Source organism: Lontra canadensis, unplaced genomic scaffold, assembly GCF_010015895.1.
Source record: "Lontra canadensis isolate GAN:19392208 unplaced genomic scaffold, GSC_riverotter_1.0 scaffold25, whole genome shotgun sequence".
Taxonomy (NCBI): Eukaryota; Metazoa; Chordata; class Mammalia; order Carnivora; family Mustelidae; genus Lontra; species Lontra canadensis.
In genome coordinates, this window is record NW_022631019.1 from 20,942,976 (window position 1) to 20,969,846 (window position 26,871).

Below are 26,871 nucleotides of genomic sequence, written 5' to 3' on the forward strand. Positions count from 1 at the left end.
ATAGAGACGGGCGTTGAGCTCTCGGGCTAGAGCGTCGCCGAGTCGGAGCCGGAGCCCGAGCCGCGCGCTGTGTCTCCGCTGCGTCCGCCGAGGCCCCCGAGTGTCAGGGACAAAAGCCGCCACCGCGCCGCCTGCTCCCGCCGCCAGGGCTCATCCGCCGCCGCCGCCGCCCTGACGAGAGTCCACCGCTGTCGCTACCCGCGAGGATCCGAGAGCCATGTCGGCCAGCAGCCTCTTGGAGCAGGTACAGGCCCGGCCCGCATGCCTCGGCCATTGTGTGAGGCGAGAGGGAGCCCGACTAGGCCCGGGCCCGCCGCCCCCGGTCGGGCCCGGCCAAGCCGAGGCGGCGCCTCTCGCGGGCCAGCTTTCGGGCCTCTCAGGCCGGCCGCGCCCAGCGCCTCGCCCTCCGCCCGCTCTCCCCGGGCCTCGGAGCCCACCGGCCGCGCCGCGTTCCCTCTTCTCAGCGGGCCTCGTTTTCTTCCTTGTTTCCTTCCCCTTCCTTGAAACGCTAGTCTCCTCGCGTTGTTTCTGGTGCGTCCCCCGCTTTTTCTCCGCGGGCCCCGCCGGCCTGCGCTTTTCCCCGCCTCCCATTTTCAGCCTCCCCCTCACCATCATTCCTGACGCCTCCCTTCAGGCCTGCTCCTTTATTCCCTTCTCCGGCCCGGCTTTAATTTGTCTTTCCTTTTCCATTTCTTCCTTGGACGACTTGCTGCTCGGCGACGTTTTCTTCGCCCGCAGAGACCAAAAGGTCAAGGAAACAAAGGTGAGCCCAGCTCCGCCGGTGGCCCTGGGCCGGGAGGGGGACGCCGAGTAGTGGGGGCGGGGTCTCCGGGAAGCGCCCCAGGGAGAGGACCTTTCGGAAGCCGCTTAGTTCGCAGGTGCCTCACACTTAAGTATTTGACCCTTTCGGTGTGTTCTTGCAGCTGGCGAACAGCTTTTCAGTGAACAAGGAGTAATTCATTAAGGGTGGGGGTGGATTCGGTTTTGAAATGTCCCAGGTCCTTAGTTTCCTGTAGGTCTTAGAAGGCCTTTGTTTTTCATCCTCGTGGATCACACTCTGGAAGTACTCACATGTGATGGGGGAGGGGAAGCCGGAGGGAATTGAAATCTAGAGGAGCCAGTAAAATGACCTTTTTAAGATCAACTTGCTTCGGGTGGAGGGAGACATTTTCATTGACGAATATTGCTCCGCTTTCATTCTCCTCTTTATCCGTTTTTCTGAAATTCAGACTTAACTTGCTCTGCTTAGTGGGGCTTTTCTCCGGGTTAGAATAGATTTGCTTAATTTGGGAGATAGGTTGTGCGATTGAGACACTCCTAATGTATTTGAATCTTTTCCCCTTCAGTACAAAATGGATCTGTACATCAAAAGGATGGATTAAATGATGATGATTTTGAACCTTACTTGAGTCCACAGGCAAGGCCCGTGAGTAGTTAACCATTTACATGCCTGATCAGAGGGTGTAATATACCGTATTTTTTCTCTGCCTTATCAATGAATCTCATTTTCAGGGGGTGACTTTTTTAATACCAGTCCGTGTGTCGTAAAAGGAGTTACTACAGATGTTACAGACTTAAGATTCCCATCGTTGTTGACAGCAAACACTCTGAGATTGGAAGTGATAGCATTTTATAGTATACCAGCAGCACCTGTTAGTAATTCTCCTTACCAAGAATGTAACGGTGCAAAACTGAAGAATACACAGTTTAAGTATTCTGACTTTTTACCCCCCCAAACCTTTTTCTTTTAGGAAAATTGGATGCATATGTGATGGGAAAAAACTAATAAAAAATCACCTGAACTTTATTTAGTGCTGTAGAACTGGAATCTTCCTTTTCATCTGGTCACTAGTTAGTGGGTTGTTAGGTTATTCTAACTTTTGGACTTAGATATTCCTTTTTCAAGCTGAGATGTGTCTATATCTGTAGAAACCAATTTTGTACACCTCCAGTTTTTCACTTGTGGGAACTATAGAGTTTATAAAATGGAGTTAAAGGAAGATAAGATACTGTTTGGTGCAAATGAAGATAAAAAATGATTGAGGATTTTGCTGTGTAACCTGTTTTTCTAATTTCTTATAGGTTTGTATAGGTTCATATATTAACATGGTCTGTGTATGTAGAAACTACTTTGATTTGTCAGTTCTTTTGTATTAATATTCTGGTTCCCAAAGATACAACTCACAAAGTTTTAGCTAATAAATACAAACCCACAGATTTAATAAACCAAAAGGAAAACTTACAGGAACGCACCGAAGATACCCTAAAAAATGAAAAAGCTTATGAGATATCTATATAAATTCTCAACAGATGCCATACACTGGATTTGAAAACTTGACATATTGGTGCATGCCCATATTTGGACCTAATTCTTGCATAAAACTTTTAGATCCCCCACATAAAATTTTTTCCATTGAGAGTGTAGAAACCATTTAAGCAAGTGATTGGGAAAAGTTTTCAGAGAAGGCAACCAGTTAATCAGGAAAAGTAGGAAGGAAGTAGAGGAATGAACTATTTATAGGTTCCTGCTATTGAAGTAGTTTGCTTACATAATCATACAGGGAGAGTGGGAGCAGTTGGAAACATAATTCTAGGTAGTTCTTGTGAAACATTGTGTAATTCAGATTTTTGAGCTCAGGGGCATGTGGGAACCTGCCAGTTCAGGTGTAGGCACTCAGCTAATATGATGGCATAACCTGTGATATTAAGTGCATGTTTTTTACTTTTCAAGCTAAAGCTTGAATGTCTTTAAAATTCTGGGGTGTGGGGAAGTAGAAATCATGGTTGAATAGATGGATAACTTGAAAATCTTTTTTCTTTGTAGTTTATCAAGAGTAATTCATCTACTTTTTAACCATTATTTATTGCCTTATCTTGGAATAATCCTTAAGGCTTAATCCATTGATAATAGACTGAAGTTCTTATTCCTAATAGATTTGAGTCTTAAAATTTTAAGTCTTCGAGAAACTGATTTCTCTTAAACCTAAGGGGATGTGTGAAAAAAACTTACTCCCCCCCACCCCTTTTTTGGTAAGGAAAATATTGGCAGAGAAAAGGACCATTTTTATCAAATTGCATTAGTTGAAACATTTAATTTTCAAGTGCTATGTTTGGCTAGGGGGAATAGTGTTGGCTTTGATAATACAGACTTAAGGCCTGACATACTTATAGTCATCCAAGTTTCTTAAGAACAAAATTCTTTATTCAGTAGTTAACAGGTTCTTATGTACCAGAGCTTCTATTTTAATTCCAGTGCAGTTAATACGGTGTTACATTAGTTTTAGGAGTGCAGTATAGTGATTCAACAATTTCGTGTATCACTCAGTGCTCATCAAGATAAGTGAACGCCTGTACCAGAGCTATTTTGAAGTTAGGATACTCTATTTTGAGTTGAGCTATATCCATACCTATACAGACCAATTTTTTATATCTGCAGCTTCTCCCTTATTGGACTATTCTGTGAGTTATAGTATTAGGTCAAGAATGATTGAGGTTTTTGCAGTGCAGTCTGTCTTCTAATGTGTTGACTAGTTGAGTATAAGTTTATATTTTTGGTTATTCCTTAGAATAAATTTTTTTTTTTTTTTTTTTTGGACAGAGATCACAACTAGTCAGAGAGGCAGGCAGAGAGAGAGGGGAAAGCAGGCTCCCTGCTGAGCAGAGAGCCCTATGCGGGGCTCGATCCCAGAACCCTGGGATCATGACCTGAGCTGAAGGCAGAGGCTTTAACCCACTGAGCCAACCAGGCGCCCCTATTCCTTAGAATAATTCTTAAAGAAAGAGACTTTCAATGTTTTTGGAATTCCCCGAGTTTTAATGGAAAAGTCAGGTGTGCATTTGAAGCCATTAATTTTATAGGTGAAGCAGACCAGATAGCAACATTTTTTAGTTTTAAACTTTGGAAGCTATTGTGCATTGCCTTTCCAGGTTACAATTAAATAGTCGTATCTGCTAATGTTCCCAAATGGTTTGCCAAGAGGCTAATGATGTAAACTAGGTGTAGTAAACCTTGGTTTATGGTTGAGGAATGGCTGCACAGATTTTTGGTATAGAAGTTGAAATTTCCAGTTCTTTCTGTTGTTTTCTTATCTATTATAGTATGGTTTTGATAGGAAACTCTTAGGAACACTCCTCTCATCTGCCAAAGTTCACACTCCTTGAATCCACAGAGAACTGGTTTTTAGTAAAAGCATCATCTCAACACTTCTATAGAGCAAAGACTTAATACTTTTTGCTGGGTTTTCCCTTTCCTCAATTCTAGGGCTAAAGTTAAGGCTTATATGTATGTCCTAAACTGTATACTGCTAAAGTTAAGGCTTAAATTGTATGTCAGTTTAACTTGAAATGTTTAAACATTTTAATTATGGAACTAAAATCTCTTTCAGTGTAAGAATTCCAGGAAGTTTATGGGAAGAGTTCATCTGAAGTAGTTGCTTTTCTAGTTGAATTTGAAATGGGTGAATAGTTGGAAGAGGAAATGTCCTGATTGTTTTATTAATTTTTGTGTTTAATTTTGATTTGCCTTTTTTTTTCCTTTCCACAGAATAATGCGTATACTGCCATGTCAGATTCCTATTTACCCAGTTACTACAGTCCCTCCATTGGCTTCTCCTATTCTTTGGGTGAAGCTGCTTGGTCTACTGGGGGTGATACAGCCATGCCCTATCTGACTTCTTATGGACAGCTGAGCAACGGAGAGCCTCACTTCCTACCAGATGCAATGTTTGGACAGCCAGGAGCCCTGGGTAGCACTCCATTTCTTGGTCAGCATGGTTTTAATTTCTTTCCCAGTGGGATTGACTTCTCAGCTTGGGGAAATAACAGTTCTCAGGGACAGTCTACTCAGAGCTCTGGATATAGTAGCAATTATGCTTATGCACCTAGCTCCTTAGGTGGAGCCATGATTGATGGACAGTCAGCTTTTGCCAGTGAGACTCTCAATAAGGCTCCTGGCATGAATACTATAGACCAAGGGATGGCAGCACTGAAGTTGGGTAGCACAGAAGTTGCAAGCAATGTTCCAAAAGTTGTAGGTTCTGCAGTTGGTAGTGGGTCCATTACTGGTAACATCGTGGCTTCCAATAGTTTGCCTCCAGCTACCATTGCTCCTCCAAAACCAGCATCTTGGGCTGATATTGCTAGCAAGCCGGCAAAACAGCAACCGAAGTTGAAGACCAAGAATGGCATTGCAGGGTCAAGTCTTCCACCACCCCCAATAAAGCATAACATGGATATTGGAACTTGGGATAATAAGGGTCCTGTGGCAAAAGCCCCCTCACAGGCTTTGGTTCAGAACATAGGTCAGCAGCCAACCCAGGGGTCTCCCCAGCCTGTAGGTCAGCAGGCTAACAATAGCCCACCAGTGGCTCAGGCATCCGTGGGGCAACAAACACAGCCATTGCCCCCACCTCCACCACAGCCTGCCCAACTCTCAGTCCAGCAACAGGCAACTCAGCCAACCCGCTGGGTAGCACCTCGGAACCGTGGCAGTGGGTTCGGTCATAATGGGGTGGATGGTAATGGAGTAGGACAGTCTCAGGCTGGATCTGGATCTACTCCTTCGGAACCTCACCCAGTGTTGGAGAAGCTGCGGTCCATTAACAACTATAACCCCAAGGATTTTGACTGGAATCTGAAACATGGCCGGGTTTTCATCATTAAGAGCTACTCTGAGGACGATATCCACCGTTCCATTAAGTATAATATCTGGTGCAGCACAGAGCACGGTAACAAGAGACTGGATGCTGCTTATCGCTCCATGAACGGGAAAGGCCCCGTTTACTTACTTTTCAGTGTCAACGGCAGTGGACACTTCTGTGGCGTTGCAGAAATGAAATCTGCTGTGGACTACAACACATGTGCAGGTGTGTGGTCCCAGGACAAATGGAAGGGTCGTTTTGATGTCAGGTGGATTTTTGTGAAGGACGTTCCCAATAGCCAACTGCGACACATTCGCCTAGAGAACAACGAGAATAAACCAGTGACCAACTCCAGGGACACTCAGGAAGTGCCTCTGGAAAAGGCTAAGCAGGTGTTGAAAATCATAGCCAGCTACAAGCACACCACTTCGATTTTTGATGACTTCTCACACTATGAGAAACGCCAAGAGGAAGAAGAAAGTGTTAAAAAGGTAACCAGTTTACCATTCTTAAGACTTACAACGAAGGAGAAGGAACTAGAGAGAACAGGAGAGGTATTCTGAATGGTTAATAAAAGCTTTGTAAATAACAAACGTATCACTTAACAGTTTAAGCCTTCATGGAAGTATAATTGATGTTACTGTTTGGCTTAGTGTGTAGAAATGTGAGCTTAAGTTAACGGAAAGCAGAATTTAAATGATGCAAAAGAGGTGAAGAACAAGGCCAGAAGAAATGCAAAGGGAATAATTGAAGTGATAGAACCATGAAAATTCAAGTAGGAAAAGATTGAGGCCTTAATATGGCAGAGAAAAGGTTAAAGTTCTGTTACAATTAACTTTTGGCTTAACTCAGCTAAGGTGGTTAAGTCAGGAGTTGGTGTGCCACCAAGCCCTGACATTGCTTTCTGCTTGCCTTTGATTACTGGAAGTATTAGGGAATGTTTTGGAACTTTTTCCTTGTTCCTGTCCTCCTTAGTGTTCTGCTTAGTTACTTTTTCCAAAACCCTTTTCCCATTTGGAAACATAGTATGTATTATATAAAACTTTGAAACATAATCATAAAAAGCTGATCTCTTGCTCTTAAAATTCTGTTGTATTCCTGAAGAGTAACCTCTTGTTCCCCCCTCTGTAACAAGTGACAATCTTGGGCAGAGTGATGGGGAATAGGTCCAAACTAAAGAGTTGGAATTTATTGGAAAGTGTTGGTAATGCTTGGTCTGTGTGTATTGAGTGAATGTAAACTTTAATACCATAGAGAATGGTAAAATACGAGTTGGGGCAGAGTTTATGTTACCTAGGACTTTGACATATTTAAATGTAGGAAGTAGGTGAAAAGATTATTATGGGCAAGAAGACTTTTTTTTTTTTTTTTAAAGATACATTAATGATTGAGAGAATCCTAAGTGGTTGGCTTCAAATGTAAAATGAAGTTTATTAAGTTTATGTAAATAAATTTTTCTTAGGTGTGTCATGAATTCATACAGGTTTTATATATTTGATATAGGATCTGAGGCACTTGGTGCACCTCCATAAAAGCTTATTTTTTGAGCAGTAGAAGGAGGAGGGCTGTATGATTAGATTCTACACCTGGATAACACAGACTCAGAGATGCATAGTTGTCCAGCTAAAGCAGGATGGTTGCCTTCTAGTGTGTGCAGATGAATAAAAAATGGAGATATGTTTGTCAGTGATGCTAGAAGTATAGAGCAACATTATGAAAAGTACACTGTCAAAAAACTTTAAATTCCTCTTTTCCCTTCCCCAAAGTTTACTGGTTTAACTTAAAATCTGCCATAATCTTGAGGAAATGGTTTACTGATTATTTTCACCAGACATCTGAAAGGCTCTAAAGATGTTTTAACAGTCTCCTGTATCTAGAGGAACTTAAGGGGGTGCTTGCATGGCTCAGTGGGTTAATAAGCCTTTGCCTTTGGCTCAGGTCATGACCTCAGGGTCCTGGGATCGAGCCCCGAATCAGGCGCTCTGTTCGGCGGGGGGGGCCTGTTCCCCACCCCCATCTCCCACCACCTGCCTCTATGCCTACTTGTGATATCTCTCTCTCTCTCTCTCTGTCAAATACATAAATAAAATCTTTAAGAGAAAAATAGAGGAACTCAAGGATGGGAGGCCATGACCTTTTAAGCGTCATGTAGTTTCACAGTAGATTATTAAAGTGTGTGAGGGGCATCCGGGTGCTTAGTTCAACCACTTGAAACATGCGTAATGTCAATCCCATATTATGAATCTGCTTGCTTTCATCTGCAAAGTTCTGTCCCACATGTTGTGATTAAAAATAGGAAGGCAAAAACAAAAATAGGGCAAAGACAGGAATGTACAGCATAAATGGTAAGATTGACTTGTATGTATTGGAAATAGTGGGGAAACTTGGATTTAAAAATGAAGTAGCAAATTTGAGCGCTGTTAATTTATGTAGACTTTTAATCAAGTTTGTACTAAATTCACTGGAGCAGTTCAGTGAATAATAATTCAACTTCGTAGGGAGGTGTAAGAGTCATACGTTGGAACTGACCAGCTTTGTGATGTTTTCATAGTGAGTGGTAATAATCAAGGTTTAGGGTCTTTGTTAAGCCAACTAATGGATCTTTCTTAAAACCATTCCATAAAGACTTCTGGTGAATGAGTATATGAATTGTTCTCAGGCCGGTGAACAAATTACCAAAAATAAAAAAAGAAAAATGAAAGCTTCGACCATACTTGTGTCAGATTACTTTGTAGTGTACCTTCTGTTAGAAAAGATTGCTAAGGTTTTGGGAAGGTCCCTGTGATTGCTTCTAAACCCAGTTAACATTTTAGTCAGTATTGCCTTACTTCTCTTGCCTGCTGTTGACCTTAACATTCTTACATAACTGATGTAAAGCTAGTCTTTTTTAGGCTTCCAAGACAAAACAAATTTCATGAGAGTCAAACTGTTAGCTCATTGAGGCAGTAGACTCCTTTTAGGTGGGGTGTTTGTATGTGCACTCGTGTGTTGTTTACAAGATTCCAAACACTTGTGCCAAGTGGGCATAGTAACTCAAGTGGGGAAATACGTAAGCTTCATCCTGAAAATGATGTCCCAGCTATTCTAAAGTTCCGTGATTGGGTATGTATCTTGGCAGAACACACTGAAGCACAACTCGAGCCATTTTAGCCTACTGCTAGCAGCCCGGTCCGTTCCGTGTCGTAATTCCGTATCCTAGAAGCTTCAAGCATTGCATCCATCTGGCTTGAAACTTCAGCAAATTTTAGGGGTATCTCCCATATGCACTTTACTCTGCTGTGTACTCCAGATACTATTTTGTAACCTGCTTTCTGCATTTATTTAGAACCTTCGCCTAATTGTGAAATATTCTTCTGTGACATCACTTTTGATGGCTTCATAGTATTCTTTTCATAGATTTATTATGATTTACCAATCCTTAATTTTTAGATTTGTCAGCTGCTTTATGTTTTTTTTTCCAGCTGAAATAACATTGCAGTGAACATGCATTGATTAAAAATGCCTATTCACACCTGTCCTACAATGTTTGTTTGTTTGTTTTTTAAAGATTTTATTTATTTATTTGACAGAGAGGCTTTAACCCACTGAGCCACCCAGGCACCCCCTCCTTTTTTTTTTTTTTTTTTTTTTAAGATTTTATTTATGGTGGCTCCTAGTGGCTCAGTTGGGCGTCTGCCTCCGGCTCGGGTCATGATCCCAGGGTCCTGGGGTTGAGCCCCACATTGGGCTCTGCTCAGCAGGGAGCCTGCTTCTCCCTCTGCCTGCTGCCCCCTGCTTGTGATCTCTCTCTGTCAATCATATATAAAATCTTAAAAAAAAGATTTTATTTGTATATTTGACACAGATGAGGGAATACAGCAAGGTCCTGACATATCTATATTTATCTTTTTTTTTTTTTTTTAAAGATTTTATTTATTTATTTGACAGAGACACAGAGAGGGAACATAAGCAGGGGGAGTGGGAGAGGGAGCGACAGGCTTCCCGCTGAGCAGGTAGCCTGATGCGGGGCTCTATCTCAGGACCCTGGGGTCATGACCTCACCCGAAGGCAGAACTTAAAGACAGAACCACCCAGGCATCCCTATATCTTTTCTTTGCTGTATGCTAGATACTACTGAGAAATCTGGAGTGTATTGTCAGGGAGCCTTACATTAGTGACAGGTAAGCATACAAAACAAAGCAGTTTCTCAAGATACGTACAGGGTGCCAGTTTGAAAGTGAGGACTGCCTAAACCAGCCTGGGTTGTGGGTGGGTTGGTCACAGAAGAAATTCTGGAAGAGGTGATCTTTTGAGCTGAGCCTTGAAAGATGTATAGAAGGTAGCCAGAGGTGTTTGGGGGAAGAATAAACATAGATCAGTTCAGGGCAGTCCACATCTGTGACTATAGATAATTTGGAACAAGAAGTCCTGTACAGTTTAAGAGCAAGTCTAATTGGTATTTGTGGAGTAGGTTTCTCCACAATGGAAGCTTGTTGGAGGTTGGCTTAGGAAAAAGGAGTTGAATAAAATGTTCATGGAGTTAGTTTGATATAGAAGGAAACTGAGAAAGGCACAAAATTAGTTTAAAAAAGTTCTAGAGTTTAAAAGAAAGGAAGGTTTCCTTTGAATCAGGATGGAGGAGCTCCTTGATGTTACCTTTTTAAGTTTTTATTTTAATTCTAGTTAACATACAGTGTTATAGTAGTTTCAGGTGTGTGATATAGCAGTGATTAAACAATTCCATAAATCATCCGGTACTCCTTGTCATTACCTTTGCATGGAAGACAGTGAGAAGCTTGTAGAAGTAAAGATGAACCAGTACATGGTAATTATAATTACCATTACTGAATATGTAACAGCTCACTTCTTCCAGTGATGTGTTTCATACACGTTATTTGTTTCTCATCATATCCCTGTGTTCATCAGAATGTTTAGCTTAGATGATTTGGAAGGGGAATATGATAGCTTGTATCAAATGCCTTTAAGACTGGTAGGTTTAGTGGGTGTCTGGCTGGCTCAGTTGGTAGAATACTGATGTCCTGATCTCGGGGTCATGAGTTCAGCCCCCATGCTGAGCATAGGTTCTACTTAAAAACAAAAGACTAATGGGTTTATTCTCCTTGTCAGAAGATAGCACCAGAACCAACGAATACAGGTTATAGGGAGGAAGATTTTTGTAAATAGAAGGGAGAACTTTCCAGAAATGGAGTTCTTAGTCATGGGAGGGTTTCAAGAAGAGACCAAAAGAACTTTTATTAGATACGTTGTAGAGAAGATTTATACATGGAATAGTCTGTACCAGAGAAATCAAGAATAAGAGGGTTAGCTAGCCCAAGATAACATTCAAAATTCATGAAAGGAATGTATGCTACTGAACAGGTCTTTTTAGGAAGGTTATTTCTGTTTCGTAATTTCTGACCTATTACTTATTACATATAAGAAAAAAGGACTTGAGGCTAGAAGGACATGGATGACAGAAAGGACTGATAGAGTCCCAGTAAATCTTAGTACAGATAAGATATATGGATATTTTTTAAATATTTACTGCATTAGTATTAATGAAAAAATTATTACCTAGAACATACTGAAGGAGGGGGTCCCTGGGTGGCTCACTCAATGCCTGCCTTGGTTCAGGTCATGATCCTGGGGTCCTGGGATCCAGCCCAGCAACAGGCTCCCTGCTCATCAGAGGGTCTGCTGCTCCCTCCAACGTGCTCACATGCTCTCTCTCTCTCGTGCTTTCTCAAATACAAGCTTAAAAAATATAAAAATAAAACATATTGAAGATTTATCAGAGGAACATACAAATGATTATTTAAGAGAAGTGTTACCTTTTTCTTAAAATCCAGTTTTCCTATGATGTTGGTCTAAGTAATGTTTCTCTGTCTCTCTTTTTTTTTTCCCCCAAAGAGAAAGCAGGAAGGGGCGGGGCAGAGGGAGAGGGAGTATCTCAAGCAGGAGGAATCTCTCACACCCTGAAATCCTGACCTGAGTCGAAATCAAGAACTGGACACTTAACTGCCTGAGCCACCTAGGTGCCCCAGTATTTCTCTTTATAAGGAGGTTTTGTGGGTTTTTTTGTTTGTTTTTCCTTTATGGCCATCTTCCTAACCCTTTGATTTGGACCTTTAATCAGTTGTTGGGAAATACTTGAAGCTGTCAACCTTGGCTCCATTTTCTTTTTCTTTTTTCTTTGACTAAGTTCTGTGCCCAGTGTGGGGCTTTAACTCATGAGCCTGAGATCAAGAGTCACCTGCTCCTTGGGGCCCCTGGGTGGCTCAGTGGGTTAAAGCCTCTGCCTTCGGCTCAGGTCATGATCCCAGAGTCCTGGGATCGAGCCCCGCATCGGGCTCTCTGCTCGGCAGAGAGCCTGCTTCCTCCTCTCTCTCTGCCTGCGTCTCTGCCTACTTGTGATCTCTGTCTGTCAAATAAATAAATAAAATCTTAAAAAAAAAAGAGTCACCTGCTCCACTGACTGAGCAAGCCACGCACCCCTGCTCCATTTTCAGCTTTAGAAAAAAATTAAAAATACACAAGTAAAATTTGTGATAGAAAAGTTAGAATATGTCACTTTAGCCAGATGTGTTTTCTTATTAAATTCTTAGGGAATAATCATGGCATATTGTTCCTTTCGATTTAGTATTTCTGCCTTCCACCACTGGTTTAAATTGCCTCTTCAGAACTAATGCAGTGCTCGGTGTCCTGTTTTAATTGAAATGGCAAACCTGAACTTTTTGTAAAATTCTAAGGCTGTTTATGTCTACTTCGGTCTTGCAGATAAGTTACTTGTCTCTCTGCCAAAAGGGTGAAGGAAATTCTGTTTCAGGACTTGGTTTTTGTTAATTGTCTACCCTTAAGGTGATAGAGAAAATATTAATGCAGATTAAATTTAAGTGTGTCATGTCTGTGGCTCTGCATATTTTGAATAGCACAGTAACTCATAGTTACTCTTCACCTTCCTTGCTTTGTGGATAGATGAAGTGCCTTTCTGCAGCCTCCTTAAGGGAGGACTAGAAGAGAATAGATGACTCTGAATTTGGATCTCCTTGAACGATGCCCTTTGTATCCGTCTTTGAACAAATGTTTGTGTTTAAATGAGGTGTCACCTTTGCGGGATAATAGCTGCAATAGAGTATAATGAAGAAATGGTTTTCTGAAAAAGAGTGATACATTTGGGGAAATTTAGGAGGGCTTCATGGAGGAAGGAACATTTGAACCATGTCAGAATGAGTAATAAACACTCAGATGATAGCACAGAGCTTGGCACAAGGGGCACATAAATGTTTGGTATATTCTCATTTTAGATGAGGAAGCAGGCTCAAAGAGGTTATTTGTATAGGGTCTCATTGCTTAATAAGCTGTGGAATTGGTATTTCAGTGATGTCAATGATGCGGAGCTGGCTAATTGTGAGCTGCTTAGCTTTGAAGAATTTTAGCAGGGTGTCTGGGTGGTTCCATTGGTTAAGTGTCTGCCTTCAGCTCAGGTTATGATCCCAGGGTTTGCCACTCCCCCAATTTGTGCTTGCTTGCTTGCTAGTTTTCTCACTCACTCACTCTCTGTCAAATAAATAAATAAAATCTTTTAAAAAAATTTTTTTATGGGATGCCTGGGTGGCTCAGTTGGTTAAGCGGCTGCCTTCGGCTCAGGTCATGATCCCAGCGTCCTGGGATTGAGTCCCACATCAGGCTCCTTGCTCACTGGGGAGCCTGCTTCTCCCTCTGCCTCTGCTGCCACTCTGCCTGCCTATGCTCGTGCTCTCTCTCTCTCTCTCTGACAAATAAATAAAATCTTAAAAAGAAATTTTAGCAAGCTGGCTGTTAAACATTATTTTGACATTAAAATTAAATACATTGTATTAAAAGATGTCTTAAATACCTTTGTATTTATATTAAATACATTATAAAGCAGTTTGTAAGAAAATTAAAATTAAACTACATAAACTTAGAATACAGTTATTACTACTGTTAAACCATAATACTCAAATTTATCACTCGAGGTTATTTACATCTGTTTTATTAATGTATAATACTGTATATAAACTATGTAATACATAGCTCTGCCATGTTATTTACACCATGAAAATTGGCAAATGCTGTGACGCCTGGGTGGCCCAGTCAGTTAAAGTCTGCCTTCTGCTCAGGTCATGATCCCAGGGTCTTGGGATTGAGTCCTGCCTTGGGCTCCTTTCTCAACCGGGAGCCTGCTTCTCCCTCTGCCTGCCACTCCCTCTGCTTGTGCACTAGTGCTCTCTTGCTCTAGAGCTCACTTGTGCACCGATGCTCATGTGCGCCCCCTGTCTTTGACAAATAAATAAAATCTTAAAAAAATTGACAAATGCTATGTATGTAAATCAGGACTTGGTTTTTGTTAATTGTCTACCCTTAAAGTGATAGAGAAAATATTAATGCAGATTAAATTTAAGTGTGTCATGTCTGTGGCTCTGCATATTTTGAATAGCACAGAAATCTGAGGAAATAGTCTTCCAGAATTTGAAAATTATCTGGTTTAGCAAAGAAGTTGCTCAAATCCTGGATGAAGTAGTGAAGTTCTGACATACGCTTTTGTTGCAGTTTTGTCTTAATAAATGATAAATGGAAATATGTTGGAGCTGCATCTGAATAGAAACAAGTCTCTTTGGCCCCAAAGCCCATGGACCATTATATGGAATTTGCCCAGTAGAAAAGTGGGGAGGGTGTTCTAGGAAGGGGAGACAAGACAGATCATATTCATAAACATGATCTCATGAATGCTTAGGTTGTTTTCAGAATAATGAGAAGTGGAAAGAATGGTAATTGGTAAAGCTGGAGAGGTTGGTTGGGCCCAGCAGTATATGGAGTTTTGGTTTTGGTTCCCTCACCACCACCTTTTTTTTTTTTTTTTTTTTTTTTTCCCCCTTAGTAGGCTCTGCGCTCAGTGTGGATGGAGCCTGGTCCTGGGCTCCATCTCCCGTCCCTGAGATCATGACCTGAGCCGAAACCGAGTCAGATGCTTAATCAACTGAGCCACCCAGGGACCCCCCTCCCCGCCTTCTTAAACTTTTTATAAAATTGTCTTCATTTTACAGTTAGGGAACTGCGATTTAGAAGGTACGACTTTCTCAAGATCACTAGCTAAGTTGTAGATGAGCTGGAATTTGTCTTGCCCCAAAGCTGTTTTTGTTCTTTGGCTTTGCTGCATCTTCTCATTTATCTTTTTTTAAAGTTTTTATCTTTAATCTCTGCACCAGTGTGGGCTCCAGCTCACAACCCTGAGGTTGAATCACTGACTCTTTATCAGCTCTACTGACTTAGCCAGCCAGGTGCCCCCACATTTATCATTCAAAACAGTTAACAACAATGTTCTGTTATCTACTGATGCCATTCACCTCTTTGAAGGTATATGAGGAGAGCATAATTATTTGAAAATTTAAACCTTTGTTTAAGCGCTCAGGATATACTTACTTCATCACAGGCATCAAAATGGAGCTAATTGGATCCACTCTGCACAACCTTGTGAAAGCTGCTGCTAATGACAGGCAGCCCGAATAAGGGGAAACACAAATGACTCTGGATGTAATGTACTCTGAAAAGGTTCTAAAATTGAGTGGGAAGGTTCTAGTCTATCTCACTCTCATTTTTTACACAGATTTGCAAGATTATTTTTGTTTAGTGGTGAGCCAGAACTAGAACCCAGACAAGTTCTTGGGTAATTTCAAATCATTTATAGCAAGTGTTACTTCACTTGAAATCCATAAGCCTGCAGAGGGATGGGGAGGGGAGCAGGGTGGACCTAGATGAGTGTTTCAGAGTATAAACAAAAAGATGGTAACAATGATATAAAATAAGCTTTGAGTCATCTGGAAAGTATTTACAGAAATGCTGGTAACTAGGCTCTACACCCAGATTTATTAGTAATTTAATTTAGTGAGCTCCATAGGCATTTTGTTATGGGATTACAAGTTGATGGAGAAGTTTCTCAGTTTACATAAGTTACCATCAGTGAATACTTAAACTGCAGATTCTTGTCCTCTCTCACCTACTCAAGGAGCATCTGTAGAGACAAGGCCTTGGAATATGCATTTTATCAGCTCTTATCTATAGGTGATTGTCTTGTATTTTTCAAGTTTGAGAACTCCTGGATTATATATATCATTAGTGTTTTGTGTGCCTCTTACCTCAAATTGTTCATGCTTATTTTTCCTGTACATTTGGTTTCTAAAGTTTCTTTCTTTGTACTGTAGTCCTGTCTTTTCCCCCAAAAGTCTATTATCTGTTCATCTCAAGACTTCATCTTTAAAAGCAGTGTTAGAACTAACGTGTGTTTGATAAACCTGGCAGTACTTTTTAGTATTGTAGTATTTTGAGCAGTTTGCCCATTTTTTTTTTTTTAATTTTATTTATTTATTTGACAGACAGAGATTACAAGTAGGCAGAGAGGCAGGCAGAGAGAGAGGAGGAAGCAGACTCCCTGCTGAGCAGAGAGCCCCATGCGGGGCTCGATCCCAGGACCCTGAGATCATGACCTGAGCCGAAGGCAGCGGCTTAACCCACTGAGCCACCCAGGTGCCCCAGTTTGCCCATTTTTAATTAGCTATCAATATTGTGAGTCTCTAATTATTTGCCTATACTTTTTTTTTTGTCCATTAAAAGGTGGTAGTCTCTTTGACTAATATCCTGTACCTGTAACTTGATGTTATTTATTTAAGGAAAAAAAATTTTTAAGTGAGAGGGTCAGAGGGAGATAGAGAATCTTAAGCAGGCTCCATGTCCGTTGTGGAACCCAACATGGGTCCGGATCTCATGACTCTGAGATCACGAACTTAGCCGAAATTGAGAGTCGGACACTTAACTGACCAAGCCACCTAGGTGCCCCTGTGGCTTGATGTTATGATCTACTTTTTAGAGACATTGTGGCTGTTTCTAAGGGACACTAGTTTTACATTATTTAAAGATTGTTTTATTTTAGAGGGGGAGTGAGAGCACAAGTGGAAGGGGGAGAGGGAGAGAGATTAAGCAGACTCCTCACTCAGCAGAGCCCTATGTGGGGCTTGATCCCAGAACCCTGAGATAATGATTTGAGTCAAAACCAAGAATCAGATGCTTAACCAACTGCACCACCCAGGCACCTCAGATTCCTCAGAATCTTTACATACTTTTCTGGATCTCTGTTTGATCAGGTGCCTGAAGTTTTGCATTATTTAGTTCCTTTTACTGTATCTTCCTTTCTGTGCGCACATTAATTTTTTTAGAGTTGTTAATTTTAAGCTGTAATATTTAGTGGCCACTAGCCATCTTGAAGTTGCCCAAGCTAAGATTTTAAAGGCTGATTTTTAAAGGTAATCCATTTTTTGGGGCACCTGGGTGGGTCAGTGGGTTAAAGCCTCTGCCTTTGGCTCAGGTCATGATCCCAGGGTCCTGGGATCAGTCCCCACGTCGGGCTCTCTGCTCAGTGGGGAACCTGCCCCCCCCCTCCGTCTGCCTCTCTCCCTACTTGTGATCTCTCTCTGTCAAAAAAAAAAAAAAAAGTATTTTTCAGAGGGGGAAAGGATTCTATAAAGTATGTTACGTATGATGGGCCTTAATTTGTGTATACTGGTTGATAATTATAGAGAGCATGAATTCTAGATTCTGTGGTCTTAACATATCATATTTATAGTAGCAGAAAGTCTAAGCACTCTAGAAAACCTAATATATCTACCACTATGACTGATTAGAGCAAGTAAACTTCTTGGAGCTTTAGTAGTTTCTTTTAAGGTTTTACTTATTTATTTGATACATAGAGATGGAGAAAACATAAGCAGGGGGAGCTGCAGGGAGAGGGAGAAGCAGTCTCTCTGCCAAGCAAGGAGCCCAATGTGGGGCTCAATCCCAGGATTCTCGGATCATAATCTGAGCCACCCAGCCATCCTGCTTTTGCATTTTTTGTAAATCAGAGAAATACCTTACTGTGGGTGTTAGAATTAAGTTACATACAAATTCTTTGCATACAGGTTTCATAGAGGTTTTTTATGAATGATTATGATCTATATAAATATGTACTTGTTTATTTTGGATCATCAGATTCTTCAGTAACTTTTGGCATGGTACTTAAAAGTGCTAATGAGTTTCCATTTTGGGGGTCTGACCCTTAGAATACACTGAAGAGGGCACAAGAGTGAAAGGGAGGTCTTTAAGAGTCTGGCACGTTCCAGATGAGAGATGACAGTAGCTTGGACTAGAAAGATATTGAGGGAGTTGTTAATGGTTCTACAAGATATTTTTGGAGTTAGAGCTGGAGAGTATCATCAAATGTCCGGAAATCTTATTCTAATGATTACTTCATTCTGAATTTATCTGTCAAATGCAAAATATGTTTGTACTGAGAATGGAGGGGATTTGAGAAGCTATTAAAAACCTTATTTGTTGAATTATATTCTGCAGTGTTTAGAGAAATTGGTTTTATTGTGAAATTAGTTTTGGTTCAAATGTTTTTACTGGAAAGCCAATGAGTGATTTAGAGAATAGTCAAGACTGTCACACCATTTCATTTGATTTGGAGCTAGTGTTTTCTCATTATCTTAGTTAAGCTAAAAAATGTTAATGTGTGATTTATCTTATCCTTGTTCTGTTCATAGTCAGATTTATTATTCAGGTACTGAAAATAGTGGATTATCTAGGCTTTTTACTTCTAACCCTTTTGGTAAAATGTGTATAGGAGTTCAGCTTCTAATTAGCAGTCTTGGAAAGAATTTGATGATAGGAAATGTGAATGCGTTAACTTCGTCTTGTTGCTCCTACTTTGGTTCCCAAAAATTCATTCAAACTAAGTGTCCATTTCTGCACCTAGAAAAACTTAAAAGGGGATGAGAAGGTAGAAGACTTTTTTTTTTTAAGATTTTATTTCTTAGAGAACAGTGAGTGGGGTAGGGAGAGGGAAAAGCAGACCCCCCTTGAGCAGGGAGCCAGACAGGGTGCTTGATCTCAGGACCCTGAGATCATGGCCTGAGCTGAAGTCAGACACTTAACTGACTGAGCCACCCAGGCACCCTGAAGATAAATATATTTTAAGATATATTTATTTTAGAGAGGGAGGGTTAGGGAGGGGCAGAGGGAGAGCGTGAGAGGGTCTTAAGCAGACTCTGTGCTGAGTGGAGAGCCCCACGAAGGGGCTCAATCTCGTGACCCTGAGACCACGACTGGAGCCAAAATCAAGAGTCGGACGCCCAACCAGCTGAGCCAGGCAGGTGTCCAAGTACAACATAGTGATTTCACTGGACGAGTTAGTATGTTACAGTCTGCTCACCACAAATGTAGCTACCAACTCTTGCCATGTAAGGCTATGTCATAATACAGTACCATTGACTATATTTCCCTTGCTGTATGTTTTATCCTCTTACTCATTCCATACCTTGAAGACTATCTCCCATTCTCCTTCACCCATTTGCCCATCCCTCCCACCTCCCCTCTGGCAACCATCAGTTTTTCTCTGTATTTATGGGTCTGTTTCTGCTTTGTTTATTCATATGTTTTGTTTTTTAGATTTCACTCTATGAAAGTGATTTTAGTATAATCATATTTTATCATGTTAGCCCATCCACATTCTCTTACGTTCAGCCAGGGACACTGAAATTTCTGTTCCTTTCTCTCAAGGCCCCTGGGGACATAGAAAAAATTAGTTGAGGGGTATAGAAGTAAATTTAATTTTAGGGGTGAATATCAGTTTTTAAGGTCAATAAAATTATAGCCGGCAAATAAATATATGTCTCAGTTGTATTTAAGGGCTTCTTAAAAGTGGAGAGAGTAGGATGGTAGTAGAAACAAGGGGATATTAAGTTTAGAGGAAAAAAATAAATCTGCAGAAAGATAAATATGTATTACAGGAAGAGGTTTCAAATGTGCAGATTTTAGGTAACATTGCCACCTTGTGGTTTTTGGGATATTTCCTAGAGATGAAGTTTTGTATTTTATAATCATAGATATAAACTGAGTAAGGACTCAGGTGGAATGGATGATTAGTATGGGTATTACCTCTAGTTTTTAAGTGGCAGACCAGATACTGAAGGCTAGAAACTTCTTCCCTTGGTTTACATTTTCTTAATATCTTTATTTATTTATTTTTAAAAATTTTATTTATTTATTTGACAGAGAGACAGCAAGAGAGGGAACACAAGCTGGGGGAGTGTGAGAGGGAGAAGCAGGCTTCCCGAAGAGCCGGAAGCCTAATGGCTTCCTGGGATGACCGTGGGATCATAAACCTGAGCCAAAGGCAGACACTTAATTACTGAGCTACCCTGTCTTAATGTCTTTAAATTTATCTTTATTTCTTTTTTTTTTTTTTAAAGATTTTATTTATTTATTTGACAGACAGAGATCACAGGTAGGCAGAGAGGCAACCAGAGAGAAAGGAAGGGAAGCAGGCTCCCCGCTGAGCAGAGAGCCAACATGGGGCTCAATCCCAGGACCCTGGGATCATGACCTGAGCTGAAGGCAGAGGCTTTAACTCACTGAGCCACCCAGGCGCCCCTATCTTTATTTCTTAAGATTGTTTCTTTAGACTCGTTATTGTTCTTGTTGAGAGTTTGGATTGATTTGAAGATTAGGATGAAAGTGTCCTAATGGGAAATTTGGGGGTGGGGTGTGAATTCAGTAAGATCTTGGCTGTGATTTTCCTCTCTTCTTTATTACCAGTACAGGATCCTTAAGCTCTAGGAATGCATGCATCTTCCCTTCTAGCATTTGATTGTATTCTGGTTAACTGGGACTTTGTAGTTAATTTTGTGTGTGTTCTTGAGGATCTTATGTTTACTTTATTGCAGACAGCAAATCCATGGCGGGAGCTTAACCTTGACCGACCACTTCAGCCTGTTCTTACCACACATCTCACTGTAACTGTCTGGCCTGTGGCTCTAGATTTTATTTTATTTATTTTATATTACATTATGTTATATTATGTTATTTTATTTTAATTTGACGGAGTGAGAGAGCACAAGCAGGGGGAGAAAAAGGGGTAGAAGCAGACTCCCTGCCGAGCAGGGAGACGGATGCAGAGCTCAATCCCAGGACCCTGGAATCATGATCTGAGCCGAAGGCACATGCCTAACCATCTGAGCCACTCAGGTGTCCCATGGAAGCACTAGATTTAAAAAAGGGATGGGCTGTCATTGGCTCGTTCCACATGACAGCACCATGGGGGAAAAAAAAAAAAAACTTGACATACCACTTGCCCTGTTATGATGAGTCAGTAGCATCTTTGTGTATAAAAGCTGGAGTGTTCAACAAGACATAAATAAATGTATGTTTTGCTCATGGCAATTCTGTCTGGGACTTGTACCCATTGGAGATCTGATTTTGCTTTTATGTGCTCTTCTGCTTTCTTCCCTTTATTATATATCCGTCATCATTCTCCTGGTTCCCCCACCTCCTTACTTTTTATTTATTAAATATATTTTTTAAGATTTTATTTATTTATTTGACAGATCACAAGTAGGCAGGGAGGCAGACAGAGAGAGGGGGAAGCAGGCTCCCCATTGAGCAGAGAGCCCGATGCCGGGCTTGATCCCAGGACCCCGCATCTTGACAGAGGCTTTAACCCACTGAGCCACCCAGGTGCCCCTTGTTTGTTAAATCTTAACTAGGGTAGACTGGTTGCTTAGGAATATCGGCAAATACAGCTGATCTACAGGTGAAGCCCTTTGGCCATAAATTGTCAGAGCATTTAGTGGAATTGTTCTCAGTGGTTATAGGAAGTAGTCACAAAGTGAAAGAAAGCTGCTGTAAGAGAAGTCTTTAATAGAATCTTAAAACCTAAAAGGTTTTAATGTCCCAAAATGTCTAAAAATAATGGTCCTTGTGTTAGAACATTCTCTTTGTCATCCTTTCTCATTCTAAAAGACTTGTAAAAAAAAAAACTGCTAGGTAACTTTTTAAGAAAATATGTACTTTTTTTTTTTTTAAGATTTTATTTATTTATTTGACAGAGAGACACTGAGAGCGGGAACAGGAGCAGGGGGAGTGGGAGAGGGAGAAGCAGACTCCCTGCTTAGCAGGGAGCCCGATGTAGGGCTCAGTCCCAGCACCCTGGGATCATGACCTGAGCCGAAAGCAGATGCCCAATGACTGAGCCACCCAGGCGGCCCTTTTTAAAATATACTTAAAAACTTTTTTCAAAAATTTTTAAAAGTGAGGGGCTTGAACTCACAACCCAGAGATCAAGAGTTGCACACTCTACCAACCTAGCCAGCCAGGAGCCTCTTTTTTTTTTTTTTTTTTTTTTTTTTTTTGCTAAAATACTCTGTATTTGGGGTTCCTGGGTGGCTTAGTTAAGCATCTGCCTTCGGCTTATGTCATGATCTCAGGTGTGGGTTTGAGCCCTGTGTTGAGCTCCCTGCTCAGCGGGGAGCCTGCTTCTCCCTCTCCCCTCTGCTTTTTTGCTCTTCAAATAAATACATAAAAATCTTTTTTTTTTCTTTTTTTTTTAAATACATAAAAATCTTTAAAAAAAAAGTGCTCTGTGTTTAAGGACTTTTAGTGTAGGTCTGAGGAAATAAACTAATTTCATTATTTTATTTATTTATTTAGAATGGGAGAAGGGGTAGAGGGAAGAGAATCTTCAGCAGACTCCCTGCTGAGCATGGACTGGATCGCATAACTCTTGAGTTCAAGACCTGAGCCAAAATCAAGAGTCACTTAACTGAGCCACTCAGGTGCCCCAGAAATAAACTTATTTCAAAGTTTTATCATTTGTTGCACATAACTTTTAGTGTAGCTAGTATTTGCAGAAGAATGAAATGAAAACTAATTTTCTCCCCGTTTTTATTAACTTTATTTTGAAATAGTTTCAAACTTAAGAGAAATTTCAAGAATAGTTCACAGAATACCTGTATACTTTTCATCCAGATTTGCCACTGTGCTGTTTTGCCACATATATTACTTTATTTTTCTTTTTGGAGATGGGTGATTTTCTGACCATTTGAAAGTAGGTTTCAGATAGGTCCTTTTCTCCTCAATATTTTGCTGTTAATCCCTAAAAATAAGAACATGCACTATAACCAACAGTGTGGTTAATCAGCGTCGGGAAATTTAACATTGACATACAGAACTGTTATTTACAAATCTTATTTGTATTTTACCAGTAGGTCTTAATGTCCTTGATAGCCATTTTTTAATGATCCAGGTTCCAGTCCAGGATCTTGTAGTTTTCATGTCTTTTTGATCTCTTTTAATCTGCAGTGTTTTCATACGCATACCACACCCCACCCACCCAGGTGCTTTGTTTATGACATTGCCTTTCTGAAGAGTATATGCTGTTTATTTTTGTAGAATGCACCTCAGTTTGTCTAAGGTTTCCTCATTAAGTACATTCTGATTGTGTTTCTCTGGCAGGAATACTACAGAAGCGACTTTGTGTCCTCAGTGCCTCACATTAGGAGGCTGTTTATGCCATTATTGGGAATGTTATTTTGATCACTTATTTAAAGTGTTCACTACGTTCTCCGTTGTAAAGCTATTTTCCTTTCCTACTTAAAAAAATAAAATCTGGTGTTTTTTTTTTTTATTGGTGCCAAATCTATTTTACTTTTCAAGATAGTATGGAAATGCTTAAGTATCTTTATACTGAGAAGATGGATGTTATCTTTATTATTTGTAATTATATAAGCTTATTTTTTGTGTCCACTTCAAAACTACTTGGAAATAGAACAGCAGTTAATCGAACTTGCTTAATTGTATCAGTGTGATGTTTTCTTTTTTTTTCTTTTTTAAATTTTATTTATTTGACAGAAATCACAAGCAGGCAGAGAAGCAGGCAGGGGGGTAGGCAGGCTCCCTGCTGAGCAGAGAGCCCGATGCGGGACTCCATCCCAGGACCCTGAGATCACGACCTGAGCCGAAGGCAGCGGCTTAACCCACTGAGCCACCCAGGCGCCCCTAATTTGCGTAATTTAAAATAAACCTGTGGGGCACCTGGCAGGCTCAGTTGGAAGAGCACGCGATGACTCTAGATCTCCTGCTTGTGAGTTCGAACCCCATGTTGGGTGTAGAGACTATTTAAATAAATGAAACTTAAAAAAAAGAAAAAGAAAAGAAAAAATAACCAGAATTTTATTTAAAAGTCAGTTGTAGCATGTTACCTACTGCTAAACTCCTGTAGCTTGTGAGTGAGGTTAGTTGAAGACATCATCTTTCTAAGAGCTTTTTGATTGAGTTGGGACTAATTTTACATAAAACAAGACAGTGCAATTTAATTTTTAATTGTGGATGCAAGTTTAAAAAGACATTGAAAGCTGTGGGGGTTAAAGAAGTTTTAAAGAAGGTGTATACGTTGAGGGACAGAAGGCCACATGTTCCTGGCTTAAAAAATAATAAAAGCATGGGAATTAGATCGAATCAAGAAAACTTGATCTTAGCCAAAAGGCCGAGAAGCGATGAATCAAGAAACACTGAAGAGGGGCGCCTGGGTGGCTCAGTGGGTTAAAGCCTCTGCTTTTGGCTCAGGTCATGATCCCAGGGTCCTGGGATCCAGCCCCGCATCAGGCTCTCTGCTCAGCAGGGAGCCTGCTTTCCTTCCTCTCTCTCTGCCTGCCTCTGCCTACTTGTGATCTCTGTCTGTCAAATAAATTAAAAAAAAAAAAAAAAAAGAAAGAAACACTGAAGAGTCCAGAGTGCTGGTCCCTCTCCCTCCCCCTCTGCTCCTTCTCCCACTCACGAGTGTGTCTGTGCTTTCTCTCAAGTAAATAAAATCTTTAAAAGAAAAGATAACTGCTTTCTGAATACTGTTTTTGTATCTGTGGATTAATTTAGCCATAGGGGTAGTCAATTCATCACAAAGTTTCACTTCGTTGACTTTTACATAAGCATTTGTAATAACATGGTATTGAGAAAGAGCCTATATATGGCCCTAGGTTTGAATCCTGATTTTTTTTTTTAAGATTTTTAAAATTTATTTGACAGATCACAAGTAGATAGAGAGGCAGGCAGAGAGAGAGGGTAAGCAGGCTCCCTGCTGAGCAGAGAGCCCGACGACTCGGGGCTCGATCCCAGGACCCTGAGATCATGACCCGAGCCGAAGGCAGAGGCCCAACCCACTGAGCCACCCAGGCACCCCTGAATCCTGATTCTTATTAGTAATACTGGTCAAGGAAATTTTTTGAGCTTTAGTTTTCTTAGGAATAATACAGTCTGTGCAGCGTGGTTATGAAGATCATTATTATGTACAGTGTCTGGAACATGGAAACCCATAAGTGGTAGTTGCTCTTCTTTTTAGTAGGAATCATATTTTACCATGGATAAATACTCAAGCAGATTGATGAATCAAGTCTAAGTTCAGGCCTGTGTGCTCCTAACCACTTAATGTTTTTGCTTTTATTTATTTATTTTTAAAAGATTTTATTTGTTTATTTGACAGGGAGCACAAGCAGGGGGAACAGGAAAGGGAGAAACGGTTTCCCTTTCGAGCACGAGCTTGATGCACGGCTCGATCCCAGGACCCTGAGATCATGACCTGAGCCAAAGTCAGAGGCTTTAACCAACTGAGCTACCCAGGCTTTTGCTCTGTGAGATGTGTTTCCTCACTTTACAAAAAAGGGAAATTTGAGGCCTCTGAGTATGCCTAAGGTCTTAGCACTAGTATAGAATGACTCTAGTACTATTAGAGTTGTGTTTTTTTTTTTTTTTTAAGATTTTATTTATTTATTTGACAGAGCACAAAGCAGGGGGAGAGGCTGAGGGATTGGGAGTAGGAGGCTCCCTACAGAGCAGGGGAAAAAGCCTCATACGGGACTCAATCCCAGGACTCTGGGATCATGACCTGAGCTGAAGGCAGTGGCTTAACCAGCTGAGCCACCCAGATGCCCCTTAGAGTTTTTTTTTAGTATACTTTATATGCTGCTTCCCTTCTTTAGGCTTTTGATGAATGGTTTGAGTTACTTCCATTAGGCCCATATTTGGGAGGATTGACAAGTGTTAGCCTAAGCCAACTGTAATTGGAAAACAGATCTGTTTAAGTCATGCAAGAAATTTTAAAGTCAAGGAAAAACAATTTTGTATTAATTGGGATGATTGTTTACTACTTTGGTTTAAAATATAGGAAGTAAAAGTTTTTATTTGTGAGGTATATTCTATTCAGCACAAATAACTAAATTTTTGTTGAGTTACTTTAAAGTTTTAATTCTTAAGCATGTTCAGATAAGTCTTAACTAACCATTTCAATTTTTTTGTTTGTTTTTTAATCTCTGTAGGAACGTCAAGGTCGTGGCAAATAGAAGGCAGTTCTGCACAGACTGCAGCAACGGTTGCATCTGCATATCCTAAGAGGAAAAAAATGACCTTCAAGAGAATTAGGACTTTTTTCTTAATTTCATTGACTTCAGAGACGATTGCAGACTTGCAGTTTAAGTATTGGAATTTCACAAAAGACATAGGACTTAACTGGAAAATGAAAAAAAAAAGAAAAAGAAAAAACTAAACAAAAAATCCCTCTAGGTAGTTTAGGTGAAAAATGTCCCTTTTATTTTGGCTTTGGTTGTGATTTCAGAGCATAATGCTTTGTTTTTTTGTCTTTTTACTATGTTTTTCGGATTTTAAAGTCCGTAAGTGCATACAGTTTTCTCTAATTTTTAAACCCTTTCCTCTCCCCATTTTGACATTTGCACTTGGAGAACACTTGAGTTTCGAAGATTTTGGGCCTCCACCCCAGAAAGTGGGAATTTGGTTTTTCCCTTCCGAACTGGAAGAACATTTTTATGAAGAATTTTTGTCTTGGAGAATTTAACAGTGTTACCCAAGGTTGTGTCTTTAAGGGTGGTTCATTTTCTCTGACCCTTTGTTACTCAAAGTAAAGTACTAGGAGTCCTAAGAAACTTTCTGTTCTTGTACATTATACTGATTAAGTCAGGATTAATTTGATTTCAAAGCTAAGAACAGTGGTAAAAACTTGTTTACAGAAATGCATTTTGGAAGAGAAAAATATTGTAAAACGTGTAGTGAATGTTTCTTCAGTTTATTGTTCAGCCAATGAGGAAAGGGTATTGCCTTTCTTTTTACCATTAATCACTTCTCAATAAACGTGAGATCCTGTTGAGCATCACTTCTAGTGCTATTTATTAGTATGATTTGAGTCTTCTGTGTTTTATGAAAGATTTGGAGCATAAGGAGTTGTATGAGGTGAGATGACAGCTGGTTTTAGAAAGTTTGCTGAAATGAGATAGTTCAGGCTTGCTTTTGTATCTAGGGCCGGACAGCCATGACCTCTGTGAAGAAAAAGATGGGCCGGAATTCATAATGCTTCCCAGAGAAGGTT

General features: G+C 40.4%; 1 protein-coding gene across 1 annotated transcript; it reads left to right on the plus strand.

Moving 5' to 3' along the window:
* YTHDF2 (YTH N6-methyladenosine RNA binding protein 2) lies at nt 1-26,658 on the plus strand. The gene is made up of 5 exons (XM_032863952.1): nt 1-244; nt 739-763; nt 1,347-1,426; nt 4,544-6,130; nt 25,811-26,658. Exons 1-5 carry the CDS (start codon nt 218-220, stop codon nt 25,832-25,834), a joined length of 1,743 nt encoding a protein of 580 aa, XP_032719843.1. The 5' UTR covers nt 1-217; the 3' UTR covers nt 25,835-26,658.
* Nucleotides 26,659-26,871: the final 213 nt, after the last annotated feature.

What these genes read in the sequence shown, in the direction of transcription:
- YTHDF2 (XM_032863952.1), top strand. Translation starts at nt 218, where the DNA reads ATGTCGGCCAGCAGCCTCTTGGAGCAG. An exon ending in CCAGCAGCCTCTTGGAGCAG is followed by an intron (nt 245 to 738) that starts GTACAGGCCCGG and finishes CTTCGCCCGCAG; the next exon opens with AGACCAAAAGGTCAAGGAAA. An exon ending in TGAGTCCACAGGCAAGGCCC is followed by an intron (nt 1,427 to 4,543) that starts GTGAGTAGTTAA and finishes TCCTTTCCACAG; the next exon opens with AATAATGCGTATACTGCCAT.